Source organism: Amphiprion ocellaris, chromosome 24 (assembly GCF_022539595.1).
Source record: "Amphiprion ocellaris isolate individual 3 ecotype Okinawa chromosome 24, ASM2253959v1, whole genome shotgun sequence".
In the NCBI taxonomy this organism is placed as follows: domain Eukaryota; kingdom Metazoa; phylum Chordata; class Actinopteri; family Pomacentridae; genus Amphiprion; species Amphiprion ocellaris.
In genome coordinates this window covers 18,571,869-18,587,483 of record NC_072789.1, presented here as the reverse complement: position 1 = coordinate 18,587,483, position 15,615 = coordinate 18,571,869, and the positions used below count along the sequence as shown (strand labels likewise).

The following is a 15,615-nucleotide window of genomic DNA, read 5'->3' as shown; positions in this document are numbered from 1 at the left end:
AATTAAAATTAGAATTTCAAATGTTTTCTTGATTTGACTCATTTAAAAAAACTATTTTTAATGAGCAACTTTAAAATATTCAAAAGAAAAAAGTGATTTATTAATTAAATGTTTACAAACATATATATTTTTTATTTAACCTCATAAATGATGAAATGTTTAAATGTAAATAAAAATAGTTTTAAAGGAACTAAAATGTGTGAAATGTTTCCTGTGAGCTCTTCTCTTCGGCCTCCAGGTGGCGCTGCAGCTTCACTCATTCATCTGGTTTTACTAATGAAAACATGAAAGAAAGTTTAAACTAATTTATCTTAGAGCTGAACTCTGATTAATCTCACGTCTGTTTTAATGTTTTAAATATTTCTATGATTTATTGTTTATATTTATTTTTTGCATGAAATCAAAATAAATAAAAGTTTATTATCATTAATGCTTCTCTGATTTACTCTTTGAAATGATTTATTATACGTGTTGCTGTTGTTATTTATCTGTTACTCTGTCTGTTAAAGAAGGAATTATAAGCAAAAAATAAGTTAATATATTTCAGATAAAGTATTATTTTAATAACAGAATATAATAATGATTCAATTTAAAATAACTAAACCTCCTGCTATGTATATCATATATTATTGTTATTTTTATTGTTATTATTCTTATATATTACATTTAATATATAATAACAATAAAATAATCAATTATAGAGTATAACATAATTTATATAACATATTTATGTTCAATATGTTGTATGAATGTAGTTACAAAATAATGCATCAAATATAAAATAAAATATATTTCTGTATTAAATATAAGAATAACATAACGTAGCACTATACCGCATATTAATACATTTTATATAATAGATTAATTTAAGAACACAATATAATAATGCATCTAATTTAACCCTCATCAGTATATATAACTTGTCATATCTTTTTATTTGTAAGTTGGATTTTTCAGTCCCTTTGTCTCCCATCTAGTTAATCACATAAACCAAAGCTGGTTTGATTCCAACCAGGTTTATGGTGTAAATATAGAAGAATGGTTCAGGATCCATGCAGATCCAGCCAGACCATCATCTAAACACCACTTAATCCTCATTAGGGTCACGGAGGACTGGAGTCTGTCCCAGCTGACTGAAGGTTCACCTGGACAGGTAACAGCCTATCACAGGTTCACCTGGACAGGTAACAGCCTATCACAGGTTCACCTGGACAGGTAACAGTCTATCACAGGTTCACCTGGACAGGTAACAGCCTATCACAGGTTCACCTGGACAGGTAACAGCCTATCACAGGTTCACCTGGACAGGTAACAGCCTATCACAGGTTCACCTGGACAGGTAACAGCCTATCACAGGTTCACCTGGACAGGTAACAGTCTATCACAGGTTCACCTGGACAGGTAACAGCCTATCACAGGTTCACCTGGACAGGTAACAGCCTATCACAGGTTCACCTGGACAGGTAACAGTCTATCACAGGTTCACCTGGACAGGTAACAGCCTATCACAGGTTCACCTGGACAGGTAACAGCCTATCACAGGTTCACCTGGACAGGTAACAGCCTATCACAGGGCTACACACAGAGACAAACAATCACATTCACACCCACAGACAGTTTAGAATCACCAGTTATTAACCCCAGCATGTTTCTGGACTGTGGGAGGAAGCTGGAGAACCTGGAGAAAACCCAGCAGGAGAACATGGAGACTCCATGCAGGAAGATCCCAGGAAGGCCGGGACACGAACCGGGGATCTTCTAGCTGCAGGGCAACAGTGCTAACCACCACACCACCATGCAGCCCCCAGCTGGACTGTGCATCTTTTATGTATGTTTGTGTTGTGTTGCTGTTGTGATCACTGCTTCAGTTGCGTTGGTTTCATTTCAGTTCAGGAGTTCTTAGACTAATATTGTCAGCGCTTCATGTCAGTAATCATTAATAGAAATCATCTGAACTATGGTGATCTAAGTTTATTTCTATAGTCCTGTACAGCAGCTCAAAGGAGGACTAAAGAGCTTCACAGTGAAACCAAGAGAACAACTTAAAAACAACACAGTAACTTAAAACAGGACAAACAATCACAGCTGGACTCCAGTGGCAAAGAGGTCAGTTTTAATCAGGACCGTATATCTGCTGTTCTACTACCAGCCATTAATGTCTCCTTACTTTGTAGCATCACAGCTGTAAGGGGACGTGTTAATTCCATTTCCTGAACATGATTCTGCACCAAAAATCACAAAAGCATGAAAATAGCAAAAATGTTGTGTTATTCTCATTTCATTTCCTCTTGAATAAAAGCATCAGAAGTCACCCAAGTTTCAGTGTTTCTTTCATATTCGTGTCAACAGACGACACACGTTTAAAGAAAATATACATTTAGAGCATATGGACAGTTAGAGAAATATGAAACAAATGAAATACTACCAGGTGTACAGATTAAAAGCTTTTGCCACGTACTGACGAGGATTGAAATAAAACAGAATATAATAAATGTAATATAATAAATATAATTTAATAAATATAATATAATATAATATAATATAATATAATATAATATAATATAATATAATATAATATAATATAATATAATATAATATAATATAATATAATATAATATAATATAATAGGAGCAGCTGTTATTGATTATTGATTATTGATTACTGATCGCTGGTCTATTTTCTCAGAAGTCCAGCTCTAAATTCCAGCTCCGCCTCCAACTGATCACCTGGACGTCCCCTCAGGTGAGAAGATTCCTGGAGCAGCAGGTAGAGCAGGAATGTAGTCAGAGAGGAGGAGGACATGAAGCTGGAGACATCTGGACTGCTGCTGCTGCTGCTGCTGCTGGAGGTGGAGGAGGAGGAGGAGGTGGAGGTCTGCTGCTGCTGCTGCTGCTGCTGCTGCTGCTGCTGCTGCTGCTGCTGCTGCTGCTGCTGCTGCTGCTGCTGCTGCTGCTGCTGCTGCTGCTGCTGCTGCTGCTGCTGCTGCTGCTGCTGCTGCTGCTGCTGCTGCAGGTAAAACATGCAACACCTGGATAAAATACACTTGTGGTCATTTTCTGTTGCTTTGTGGTTGTTTCATGTCTCTGTGTTGTGTCTTTGTGTCTCCTTCTGTTGTGAATATGAAAAAAATTGTATTTTATTGTTTATTTCATTTTAATTTAAAGGTTTTATAAAATATTTTAAGACTAAATGCTGTTAAAGTTAAACTATTCCGATTTTTTTTTACCTTTAAAAGTTCATTTTTCATCTAAAATTGTGACCTCCAGGTATCTTCTACTTGTTATAAATTTTTTCTAACTCTAAATATAAGTTCATTTTTTAAATTATTTTTTATTCATTAATTTGTTTTCTGTTTATCTCGACGTGTATTTTTATGATTTTACCTCAACATGTTCAACTTTTCATCTCAACTGTTTATTTGTTTTTAAATCTTTGAAGACTTTCTAAAACTTTTTACTCATGTTTTAAAGATTTAATGAGACGTTTTATTTTCAGATTAGTTCGAACTACAACTAACTAACAGGAACCGGCAGTTTTTCTAAATAAAACTCCTCCTCTGACAGCAAGAGATTTTCACACCAAGAAAAAAACTAAACTGGTTTAGATGTGGTGTTCAACTGGTTTTAGATTGGGTGTTGTACTGGTTTCAGACTGGGTATTAAACTGGTTTTAGACTGGATGTTAAACTGGTTTTAGACTGGGTGTTATACTGGTTTTAGACTGGGAAAACAGAAGCCCAGATATAAATCTTCCAATAAGAAGCTGGTTTCTCCTGAAGGCGATGCGTTCAGGTGGACTGGTTGAAACTTGTTTCTTCCTGGTGATTTATTTCTTCTTCTCTGCTTCACACTAACTCCTGGGTGAAAGTTGAGTCTTATTGTGAAATCTCTAACACTTCCTGTGTTGTCAGACGGAGGACTGACGGGGCCTCGGGCAGCGCTGGAACCTGAACCGGCCAACGAGTTCCTGAGGAGACTACGGAGAACCAGGAGGAACATCTGGGACCGCAGCCGGCCAGATGTTCAGCAGTGGATCCAGCAGTTCATGAGCCTGGGCTACGACGAGGCGGTACGGAGCTAGCAGTAGGGCTAACTAACCCAGGTTAAATAACCAACTAACCCGGGATAAATGACTAACTAACCCGGGATAAATGACTAACTAACCTGGGATAAATGACTAACTAACCTGGGATAAATACTTAACTAACCCAGGTTAAATAACCAACTAACCTGGGATAAATGACTAACTAACCCGGGATAAATGACTAACTAACCTGGGATAAATGACTAACTAACCCGGGTTACATCACTAACTAGCCTGGGATAATTAACTAACTAACCCAGGTTAAATAAACAACTAACCCGGGATAAATACCTAACTAACCCAGGTTAAATAACCAACTAACCCGGGATAAATACCTAACTAACCCGTGTTACATCACTAACTAACCCAGGTTAAATAACCAACTAACCCAGGATAAATAACCAACTAACCATATATATATATATATATAGATAGATAGATAGATAGATAGATAGATAGATAGATAGATAGATAGATAAAAGGGTTGCAGTTTTTTAGGAAAATATGAATTCACACATGAAGAAAATAAGATTCTAAGAATATTATATTTTTATTATATTTTATTATATTATATATTATATTATTATATTAAATCAGTTTACAAACACTTTAATTTAATACTGTCAATAAAACATCGCTTTATATTGAAAAACTCCCAAATGATCATCACATGTTCTATCAGATATAAGACATTATTAATGTTAGATCACATGTTCTAGAAGATCTGTAAACACTCTACAAACATTCTGTAAACATTCTGTTAAGGTTCTGTAAACATTCTGTAAAGGTTCTGTAAACATTCTGTACATGTTCTGTAAACATTTATAACAGCAGGAAGTTCTTCTTCCTCATAATTAGTGAAAAATTAATTTGTATAAAAGAACTACATCCAGAGTCGACGTTCATTAAAATGTTGAAGACGATCTGCCCTGATCAATTAACTGATCAATTAACTGATCAGAACTATTGGCTCCACACGGTTCCACATGGAGGTTCTACCAGGTCACCTGGACGATCTGTTAGGTCACCTGGAGGTTCCATCAGATCATCTGGAGGTTCTACCAGGTCACCTGAAGGTTCCATCAGGTCACCTGGAGGTTCCATCAGGTCACCTGGAGGTTCCATCAGGTCACCTGAAGGTTCCATCAGGTCACCTGAAGGTTCCATCACGTCACCTGAAGGTTCCATCAGGTCACCTGGAGGTTCCATCAGGTCACCTGGAGGTTCCTCCAGGTTGTCCCCCACAGCTGAGGTTTCTGAGGCCCCTCAGCGTGAGCTTTCCTTTGGCCTCCAGGTCCATGGGGGTCCCCTGGTTCATCCTCTGGAGCAGCAGCTTCTCGTACAGCAGAGGGTGGTAGGCTCCCAGCGTACAGGCGTTGTCACGGTAACGCTCGTAGTAGTGACACAGATCAGTGCGACGCAGCGACGGGATGAACTCATAGACGCTGACATCACGGCACAGTGACATCATCACCACGATGCCTGGAGGCAAAAGAACCAAAGATTAATGTTGTTCTTATTATTGTTCTTATTATTATTAGCATTGTAATTATTATTGTTGTTTTTGTTATTGTTAGTATTGTTGTTGGGGCACTACCCACTCAGGAGCTCCGCCTCCTGGAAACAGGTGTGTTGGATGTTGCCCTGCAGTGATCGACCAATGGACTGCAGCGATACGAGTCACATTCATCAGGAAGTCTAACTTTATTTACACACAGTTCTGCTAACAGTTAGCATCTGTTAGCATTTAGCAGCTTCATTTATCACGAAGTCAAACTTTATTTAAGCACAGTTCTGCTAACAGTTAGCATCTGTTAGCATTTAGCAGCTTCATTTATCACGAAGTCTAACTTTATTTAAACACAGTTCTGCTAACAGTTAGCATCTGTTAGCATTTAGCAGCTTCATTTATCACGAAGTCTAACTTTATTTAAACACAGCTCTGCTAGCAGTTAGCATCTGTATTGTGTTCATAATTACAAACTATGACACAAACATGATGGTTGTTTATGAGAATAAATAACAGAAGTTTGTTTTCCTGGATGTTTTTTCGGTTTAGTTCATGTTGGTGGGAAATGTCTGTCAAACGTTCTGCTGAGAACCTTTAGAATGAAGTCTGTGATCAGTTCTGATTAGAACTCCTTCTGTTATTTATCCGTTTCTATTATTCTGTTGATAATGTGTTCAAAGTTCAGATTTAATGGAATCATTTATTCACATTCAAGTTTTCAATAAGGTTTTCTGTATTTCATGTAAAGATAACCTGTATTCATGTGTTTAATTAGAATGGAAACATTTGAAAAGCTGCTGGAGACAAAATCTTTGTTGAGACATGTTCTGGTTTGGTGGTTCTGTTAGTCCTATTGGTTCTGGTATTCTATTGGTTCTATTGGCTATATTGGTTCTGGTATTCTGTTGGTTCTATTGGCTCTATTGGTTCTGGTGTTCTATTGGTTCTGTTGGTTCTATTGGTTCTGGTGTTCTATGGGTTCTATTGGTTCTATTGGTTCTGATGTTCTTTCGGTTTTCTTGGTTCTATTGGTTCTGTCGGTACCGATGAATCCGGAGGAGGGCGGGTTGGGCTGGATCTGGTCCTGGGTGTGGTCCTGGATCAGGTCCCACAGAGACCAGATGAACTCCGGGTGGAGAACGTAGAACGGCTGCTGGGGTCGGAGGCGGCGCCGTTCCACGTACGGAGAGAACAGATCGAAGTCAGGCTTCAGGAACCACTGCAGGAACACAGCAAACAACAAACAACTGGAACCTTGTTTATTGTTTACTGCTGTTTACACCTCATTTACTGTTGTTTACACCTTGTTTACTGCTGTTTACAGTGTTTACTATTGCTTACATCTTGTTTACTGTTGTTCACACCATGCTTACGTTCTTTACAGCTTGTTTACTGCTCTTTAGTGTTTACTATTGTTTACATTTTGTTTACTGTCATTTACACCTGTTTACTGTTGTTTGCAACACTTGTTTACATCTTGTTTACATGTTGTTTACAGTTCTTCATACAGCATTTACACCGTCTTTACCGTTATCTACTTTTTGTTTACCATTTACACTTTATTTACTATTGTTTACATTTTATTTACACTATTTACTGCAGTCTACAGTTTGTTGACTATTTATTTATTGGTTGTTTACATTATATATATTCATTATTTATTTACTGTTTGTTTACACTTTGTTTACACCTTGTTTACTGTTATTTACACTTTATTTACACCATTTGCAGTAGTATATTTACTGTTGTTTGAAGTTTGCGTGCACTTTAAATTTAATGTTTATTCACTGTTGTTTATGCTTTGTTTGCACATTATTTAGGGTTGTTTACAGATTGTTTACACCTTATGTAGGTTGTTTACCATTTGTTCTCACTTTATTTACTTTATTTACACATTTATTGCTGTTTACACCTTTTTTACTGTTGTTTGTTTATTTACCGCAGTGAGGTTGGCCGAGTACGGCGCCGGGTCCCAGAGCAGCAGGGCGACGTCTCGATACAACGGACTGCTGCTGAACTGATGCTCCGGACGAGACACAATCTGAGGGGAGAAGAAGAAAAAGGGTCAACAAGAGAAAAACGATTTAAAGGAAGAAGAAGAGCAGGTGCGGTTCAGGTGAGGCCAGGGGGCGGAGCCTGTACCTGGGAGTTGATGATGCGGAGGGTGGTCTTGTTGCCTACGTCTCTCTCGAAGCCTCTGGTGGGGGCGGAGTTAAAACGCAGAACTGCATCATGGGAGTCTGAGTCCAGCAGAAGGGCAACAGATTTGTATATTGTTTATTCATTGTTGTTTAGTTGACATGTTTTACTGTAAACATTGTTTACTATTTATTTACACTTTAGATATTGTTGTTTACGGTTTGATTATTTTTTATTTACTGTTGTCGAGACTTTGATTACACTTTGATTGCTGTTAGTTTACTTTGAAAAACTGCGTTAATAATAACAGAATCAAGTAAAACTGTTGTTTACACTTTGTTTACTGTTTTTACACTTTGTTTACACTTCATGTATTGTTTTGTTGGCTGTGCTTTGCTTACTATTGTTTACTGCCGTGTTTATTTTTGCCTACCATTGCTTGTTCATTGTTGTTTTGTTTACACTTGTTTGTTGACAATATTTTTGTTTACACTCATTTCTTTACTGTTGCCTGCTGTTTTTATTTAGAAATGTTTACTGTTGTGTTGTTTATTGTTGTTTAAGGTTGTGTTGTTTATTGTTGTTATTTGTTTACTTTTGTTTATTGCTATGTTTATTTACAGTTGTTTATTTACTCTTGTTGTGTACTATTGTTTGTTTACTGTTGTGTTTATTGTTGATTATTTATGTTTATGTTGTGTTTTGTTGTTTACTGTTATTTACTGTTGTTTACTGGTCCAGTATGTGGACCTGGGCTCACCGATCTCGGCCCCCAGTGAGGAGTTTAAAATGGACCCGGCTGATGTCACCACGGCGCAGGTCCGGTACTGGGGGGTCTGGATCTGGTCCAGGGGCCGCGGTGGCACCAGGCGGGCCCAGCCCAGACTGGAGAACGGCTCCTGGGTCCCGTCCACGGTCCGGATCCTGGTCCTCCTCTTCAGCTCGCAGTACAGCTGAGGGCCGGACCTGCGGGGCCCCCGGGGCCCCCGGTACACCACCTGGTGTTTGTTGGAGCTCAGCTGGACCTTCAGGACCTTCTGGAGTCGTGGACCCAGCATGTCCACGGTCAGGTTCCCGGTCCAGAACCTCTGCAGGACCTCCAGGGACCGCCTCCTGTAGTAGTCCTCGGACCTCCTCCTCCAGTCCTCCTCAGGGGCCCCGGCAGGTCTGAGGGCCCGGCGCCGAGCCACCGAGGCCGGGCGGCGGGGCTCGGCCCTGGGGAGGCCGGGTTCTGCTGCAGACCTGGTCCAAGGAGGCGACGAGAACCGGAGGTCCAGGAAGTGACACAGCAGAGACAGGAAGAGGAGGAGCCAAATCAGCAGGATGGCTAATAGACACCGTCGCCATGACGCCATCATGGGGGGAGGGGCCTAAGGGGGAGGGGCAGAGAGATCACAGTAAACTAAAACAACAACAACAACAGTATATATATAATAATAAATAATAATAATTATTATTATTATTATTATTATTATTATTATTATTATTATTGTTATTCATAAAACTTTATTGACTGTCTAAGGCTCTCCTCTGCTCCCTGAATGTCCAACAGCCTCATTTACAGTCTGACTGGGTCCAGCTCAGAGTCCGTTACCAGGCAACTGCCCCACAACAACAAACACTCCGAGCAAAACAAGAACAAGAAGCACAAAAGGCCTTTTTTAGATCTCTTCCTTACAAAAAAATATCGCTGGATGAGGTCACCACCTTCGGTGACACAAGCCGAGTAGATCCGAGAGGAACCGAAGACCGGACAGGTGCGATGTGACGTCAGAGAGCGTCTGTACCTGAAGGCGGAGAGAAGAGCTCCGTTAGCGGGATACAGTCCTGCTTGTGTCCGGAGATAGAGCTCCGTTAGCGGGATACATACCTGCTTGTGCCCGGAGATAGAGCTCCGTTAGCGGGGTACAGTCCTGCCTCTGTACGGGGATAGAGCTCCGTTAGCGGGATACAGTCCTGCTTGTGTCCGGAGATAGAACTCCGTTAGCGGGGTACAGTCCTGTGTGTGTCCGGGGACAGAGCTCCGTTTGCGGGGTACAGTCCTGCTTGTGTCCGGGGATAGAGCTCCGTTAGCGAGGTACAGTCCTGTGTGTGTCCGGGGACAGAGCTCCGTTAGCGGGGTACAGTCCTGCTTGTGTCCGGGGATAGAGCTCCGTTAGCGGGGTACAGTCCTGTGTGTGTCCGGGGACAGAGCTCCGTTAGCGGGGTACAGTCCTGCTTGTGTCCGGGGATAGAGCTCCGTTAGCGGGGTACAGTCCTGTGTGTGTCCGGGGATAGAGCTCCGTTAGCGGGGTACAGTCCTGTGTGTGTCCGGGGACAGAGAGCGGAACCCGGACCCTCAGACCTGATCCGGTTTTTAGACTTAACCCTTTTTACAATAAACTGCAAGTTACATTTAAACTTAAATATTTAAAACATCAAGTTATAGAAATGACCAATTATATTTATTTAAAAATAAATGATACACAAATGTTTGATTAGTTTAACATCAGATCAGAGAGAATAATCCAAATAACAAATAAATAAATGAATAGAAAGTGGAAAAAACATCATTTCATTAACATTTGAAAATGTGTTTTTAAAACTCAACTTAAATTTAGATGATTTAATTAAAACTGAAAAGCATTCATTTGTAATAATATTTGAAAAAGAAAACTAAAAAATTAATCAGAATCGCAGCATTAGCTAGGTAGCTAACAAGCAGCCTGATAGTTAGCCTGATAGTTAATCTAATAGTTAACCTCATTGTCAGCCTGATAATTAACATGATAATTAGTCAGTTAGCCTTATAGTTAACCTGATAGTTGCCCAGGTACTTAGCCTGATAGTTAACCTGATAGTTAGCCAGTTAGCCTGATAGTTAGTCTGTTAGTTAGACTGGTAGTTAGCCTGACAGTTAGCCTGATAGCTTGGTAGATTCCCTGACAGTTACCCTGGTAATTAACCAGATAATTAGCCTGATAGTTAACCTGATAGTTAGCCAGTTAGTCTGATAGTTAGCCTGATAGTTTGCCTGGTAGTTAGACTCATAGTTAGCCTGACAGTTAGCCTGATAGTTAACTTGATAGTTAGCCTGGTAGTTAACTGAATAGTTAGCCTGGTAGCTAGCTTGATAGTTAGCCTGATAGTTAGCCTGGCAGTTAGCCTGACAGTTACCCTGGTAATTAACCAGATAGTTAGCCTGATAGTTAACCTGATAGTTAGCCAGTTAGTCTGATAGTTAGCGTGATAGCTAGCCAGTTAGCCTGATAGTTGGCCTGATAGTTAGCCTGATAGTTAGCCAGTTTGCCTGATAGTTAGCCTTATAGTTAGCCTGATAGCTAGCCAGTTAGCCTGATAGTTGGCCTGATAGTTAGCCTGATAGTTAGCCAGTTAGCCTGATAGTTAGCCTGGTAGTTAGCCTGATAGTTAGCAAGTTAGCCTGATAGTTAGCCTGATAGCTAGCCAGTTAGTCTGACTTTCATAAACAGGCTAATCATGCTAAAGGTTGAACAACACACTGTCCTCTGATGTTGTTGTTACATCACATGTTTGTCTCAGTGGTCAGAAGACACAGAATATGATGTCATTGCTGAGTCACAGCAACATGACACTGAACGTCCTGTCCAGGAAACATTTCACAATAAAAGTCTGCTGCAGCTTTTTGTGACTGAAACTCTGCAGCTGTTTGAAACCACATGATGTTTACTGCTGCTGTACAACACACACACACACACACACACACACACACACACACACACACACACACACACACACACACTACACACACTACACACACACTACACACACACACACTACACACACACACAACATTTGGGGTCAAAGGTCGTGCTGAAAGATAGTTCATAGTGAAACAAACATTTTTGTTGTTTGTTGTCAAGGTTGTTTATTAGTTGTAAACAATCAGTGGATGTAAACAGTAAATAGTCAGTGGATGTAAACAGTAAATAGTCAGTGGATGTAAACAGTAAACAGTGGCTGTAAACTGTAAACAGTCAGTGGATGTAAACAGTAAATAGTCAGTGGATGTAAACAGTAAACAGTGGCTGTAAACAGTAAACAGTCAGTGGATGTAAACAGTAAATAGTCAGTGGATGTAAACAGTAAACAGTGGCTGTAAACAGTAAACAGTCAGTGGTCCTGCAGCAGCTGCTTCATGTTTCCAGCCTGGGTGTGTGTGTGTTGGGTATGTTGGATGTGTTGGGGGTGGGGGGTTGTGCGGGGCGGAGCTTCCTCCTCTATAAATGCGTCCTCTCCGGTCTCCTCAGCAGACCAGCCCTGATGGACATCCAGACGGGTGCGCTGGTGCCGCTGGGCGCCATGGAGAGCCTGGAGAAGCAGCTGAGCTGTCCCATCTGCCTGGACATGTTCACCAAGCCGGTGGTGATCCTTCCCTGTCAGCACAACCTGTGCCGCGGCTGCGCCAACGACCTGTACGAGTCCCGGAACCCCTACCACTTCTCCGGGGGAACCTTCCGCTGCCCCACCTGCCGCTTCGAGGTGGTCCTGGACCGGCACGGCGTGTACGGCCTGCAGAGGAACCTGCTGGTGGAGAACATCATCGACGTCTACAAGCAGCAGCAAGAGAGGAGGGAGGAGGACCCTCCTCTGAAGGACGCAGACTCCGAGCAGCCGCGCTGCAAGGAGCACGAGGAGGAGCACATCAACATCTACTGCCTGAGCTGCCAGACGCCCACCTGCTCGCTCTGCAAGGTGTTCGGCCAGCACCGGGACTGCTCCGTGTCCCCGCTGGCCGCCGTCTACCAGAGCCAGAAGAACGAGCTGCGGGCCGCCGTGGAGCTGCTGGCGGCCGCCAGCGGCAGCGTCCAGGCGGCGGTGGAGCAGATGGAGGAGACCCGCAGACGGCTGGAGGAGAACGCGGAGCTGCAGCGGCGGCGGCTGGGGGAGAGCTTCGACCTGCTGTTCGCCCTGCTGGAGCAGAAGAAGATGCAGCTGCTGGAGCGGGTCGACGCCGAGCAGCGGGACCGGACGGCGGCGCTGCAGGCGCTCCGGGAGCGGTACCGGCAGCAGCTGCAGCAGAGCCAGCAGCTGCAGGAGAAGCTGCAGCAGAACCTGCAGAACTGCGGCGTCGCGCAGTTCCTGGTCGCAGCCAAACCGCTGCAGGAGGAGGCCCGGCGGGCGGCGCAGGAGAACCAGCTGCAGAGACCCGAGGCCGGCCTGGAGAGCCTGGAGCACCTCCAGGTGGACTCCCAGCAGCTGGAGGCTCTGCTGGCCCACATGGACTTCAAGAAGGACGAGTGACGGACAGAAAGCTTTTCTAGATTTTTATACTTTTCTATGTTTTATTTATTGTGTCTGAAAACTGTTGTGCTGTAAGGTGTCAATAAAGTTTTATTGGACTGAGCTGATCTCAGAGTCTGAATTTAGCCGCTGGTCTGCAGCTCCATGTTTAGAGAACAGATATTTATACTGATGACCCCGAGGCATGCTGGGAAACACACACACACACACATGGAACAGACACAACTACACAACAGCATGGAAAAGAAACACAACTACACAACAGCATGGAACAGACACACAGCTACACAACAGCATGGAACAGACACACAGCTACACAACAGCATGGAACAGACACACAACTACACAACAGCATGGAACAGACACACAGCTACACAACAGCATGGAACAGACACACAACTACACAACAGCATGGAACAGACACACAACTACACAACACCACATAAGAGGAAGAACAGAACCAGAAAGATCTGACAGAAAATCAGAAAAACAAGGAAAATTAAACACAAAAAGTCAAATGAGACACAATGAGGTGGTGAAGTATTATTTATATACCTGCAGTACTTCTCCCCCTGTGTGTTTGTGTGTACTTGTGTGTGTTTGTGTGTCTGCGTTGTCTCTGGCAGCAGCTGCTTCTCTAATCTCGGCTTCTATTTCCAGCTGAGGCCTGTCGGTTTATTTTCAGATCCTTCCCGCCTCCAGACACACTTTTTATTTTAGGATTCCCCTGAACCCTCTCAACCCAGAACCTGGATCCATTAATGACCCCGTTGTGGGAATATATACTCAATGTTTGATAATGTTGGATGCTTACTGCTAAATCGGTCAAAAGAACCGGAGGAAACAGCCTAACACGTTATTTTATTCTTTTATGATTAATTTCAGAATAGGCTGATTTCCAACACTGTTCATGGGCCACAACTCAAAGAACCGGACCCTGAACGCATCATTGGGTTTAAAATCAGCAAACTTCCTCCACATCTCTTTATTTGACACGTCTAAAACCAGAGCCGGTAAACTCAGAACCTTCTAGAACCTAAAATAAACATCAAAAATAACTGAACATGTCGCCACAATGAACCAAAAACGGTTATTTTGGACAATTTAAAGTAAAAAACAAAAAAAAAAATACTGGATGAAAAAATAAATGAGGTTGTTTTACGTCTCTTTGTGGTCATTTTGTGTCTCTTTGTGGTGGTTTTGTGTCTTTGTGTGGTTGTTTTGTGTCTGTGGTTGTTTTGGAAATCAATAAAATAAAGTAATAAATGCTGAGAACCTGATATTCTTTAGGGGAACATTTATATAAAACTTCACCATGTTGGGAACAAAGACACCATGTTTTGAGTGATGTAACATTTTGTAATATTTTGGAACAGATTTGTATATTTCTGAGTAAAAAGCTGCAGAACTGTGAGAATAAAAGTTTGAGCTGCAGCACAGAGAAGAAGACCGACTGTCAGCTGAAGGTTCCACGTCTAGAACCTCATTTAGAACACTCCACCAGTCTATGGAATATAAATAGAACCGGCTTCACACTCAGCATGAGAGTCACGTTAACACACGGAACACGTGACTCAACGGCATGAACTCCACTCATGTTTCACAACCTGTTAGAACACGTATGTTCCACATGTTCTACAGCAGGAAACACGTATGTTCCACATGTTCTACAGCAGGAAACACGTCTGTTCCACATGTTCTACAGCAGTAAACACGTATGTTCCACACGTTCTACAGCAGTAAACACACGTAGGTTCCACATGTTCTACAGCAGGAAACACGTATGTTCCACATGTTCTACAGCAGTAAACACGTATGTTCCACATGTTCTACAGCAGGAAACACGTATGTTCCACATGTTCTACAGCAGGAAACACGTATGTTCCACACGTTCTACAGCAGTAAACACACGTATGTTCCACACGTTCTACAGCAGTAAACACACGTATGTTCCACACGTTCTACAGCAGTAAAATAGGAAGCAGTCTGTGGGGAGGCGAGGAGACAAATTATTTTTTTTCAATGAAACTCTTCAATGACAAATTCCTATTTTCAATGACACCTGCACTGCCTCTGTTTTAGCTCCATATTTGGCCATATTTTAAAATAAGCCCCGCCCACTTCCGTCTCTAACAGGCTTTGCTGTCTCTTCTTCTCCTCCAAAATGTCCGCTAAGTTCCCTTTTGTCTAATATTCGACTGAATTTTTGAGATTCCTGTACAAACATCATCTTAAAATAAATTCATGTGGTGCAAGCTGCACATTTCAGTTGGTTTTATTCCTTTAAATATTAGTCGGCTAACGTGACCGAGCTAATGCTAGCTTAAACGCGCTAGTAGCATGAAGCTAATTAAGGCCAATTTAAAACTGTAATTTAAAACAGAGATGACAGGAGGTGAGTTTTAAGTTGTTATTGTGCTGGGGTTTTACCCTGAGGTATGTTTACTGACGTCCATAAACTCAGATGAAGTAGCAGCAGTACATTAGCCAGCTAGCTACCCGTGGCTAACAGTTATTACATGAGCACTAGAAGATTTAAGGTGGACTGTTCCTGGGAGCTCTATGTGGGTCAGGGCTGTGTGAGGAGCTGTGGTGATGGCGTCCTCCGTGGACCGGTTTGC

General features: G+C 41.9%; 2 protein-coding genes and 1 long non-coding RNA gene across 4 annotated transcripts in view; 1 reads left to right on the top strand and 2 right to left on the bottom strand.

Annotated features, from left to right (window-relative positions):
• The window catches only part of LOC129348284 (uncharacterized), a 90,668-nt gene that overhangs the window by 56,065 nt on the left and 18,988 nt on the right, over window positions 1-15,615 (bottom strand). The gene's annotated exons all lie outside the window — the stretch shown is intronic.
• Window positions 4,626-10,130, bottom strand: st6gal2b (ST6 beta-galactosamide alpha-2,6-sialyltranferase 2b). Its single transcript, XM_035949333.2, has 7 exons — window positions 9,603-10,130; window positions 9,411-9,519; window positions 8,493-9,102; window positions 7,736-7,833; window positions 7,533-7,634; window positions 6,638-6,812; window positions 4,626-5,565 (listed from the first exon to the last, which is right to left on the bottom strand). Exons 3-7 carry the CDS (start codon window positions 9,088-9,090, stop codon window positions 5,297-5,299), a joined length of 1,242 nt encoding a protein of 413 aa, XP_035805226.2. The 5' UTR covers window positions 9,091-9,102; window positions 9,411-9,519; window positions 9,603-10,130; the 3' UTR covers window positions 4,626-5,296.
• On the top strand, window positions 12,001-13,096 carry trim63a (tripartite motif containing 63a). Its single transcript, XM_035949327.2, has one exon. The coding sequence runs from the start codon at window positions 12,014-12,016 to the stop codon at window positions 12,992-12,994; it is 981 nt and encodes a 326-aa protein (XP_035805220.1). The 5' UTR covers window positions 12,001-12,013; the 3' UTR covers window positions 12,995-13,096.

Bases quoted from the DNA above. Each gene is read 5' to 3' on its own strand.
- st6gal2b (XM_035949333.2), bottom strand. From the start codon at position 9,090: ATGATGGCGTCATGGCGACGGTGTCTATTAGCCATCCTGCTGATTTGG. The intron at 7,834-8,492 runs GTGAGCCCAGGT...TGCTGGACTCAG, and splicing joins CTCACTGGGGGCCGAGATCG to ACTCCCATGATGCAGTTCTG. The intron at 5,566-6,637 runs GTACCGACAGAA...TTTTGCCTCCAG, and splicing joins GCCCTCCTCCGGATTCATCG to GCATCGTGGTGATGATGTCA.
- trim63a (XM_035949327.2), top strand. From the start codon at position 12,014: ATGGACATCCAGACGGGTGCGCTGGTGCCGCTGGGCGCCATGGAGAGC.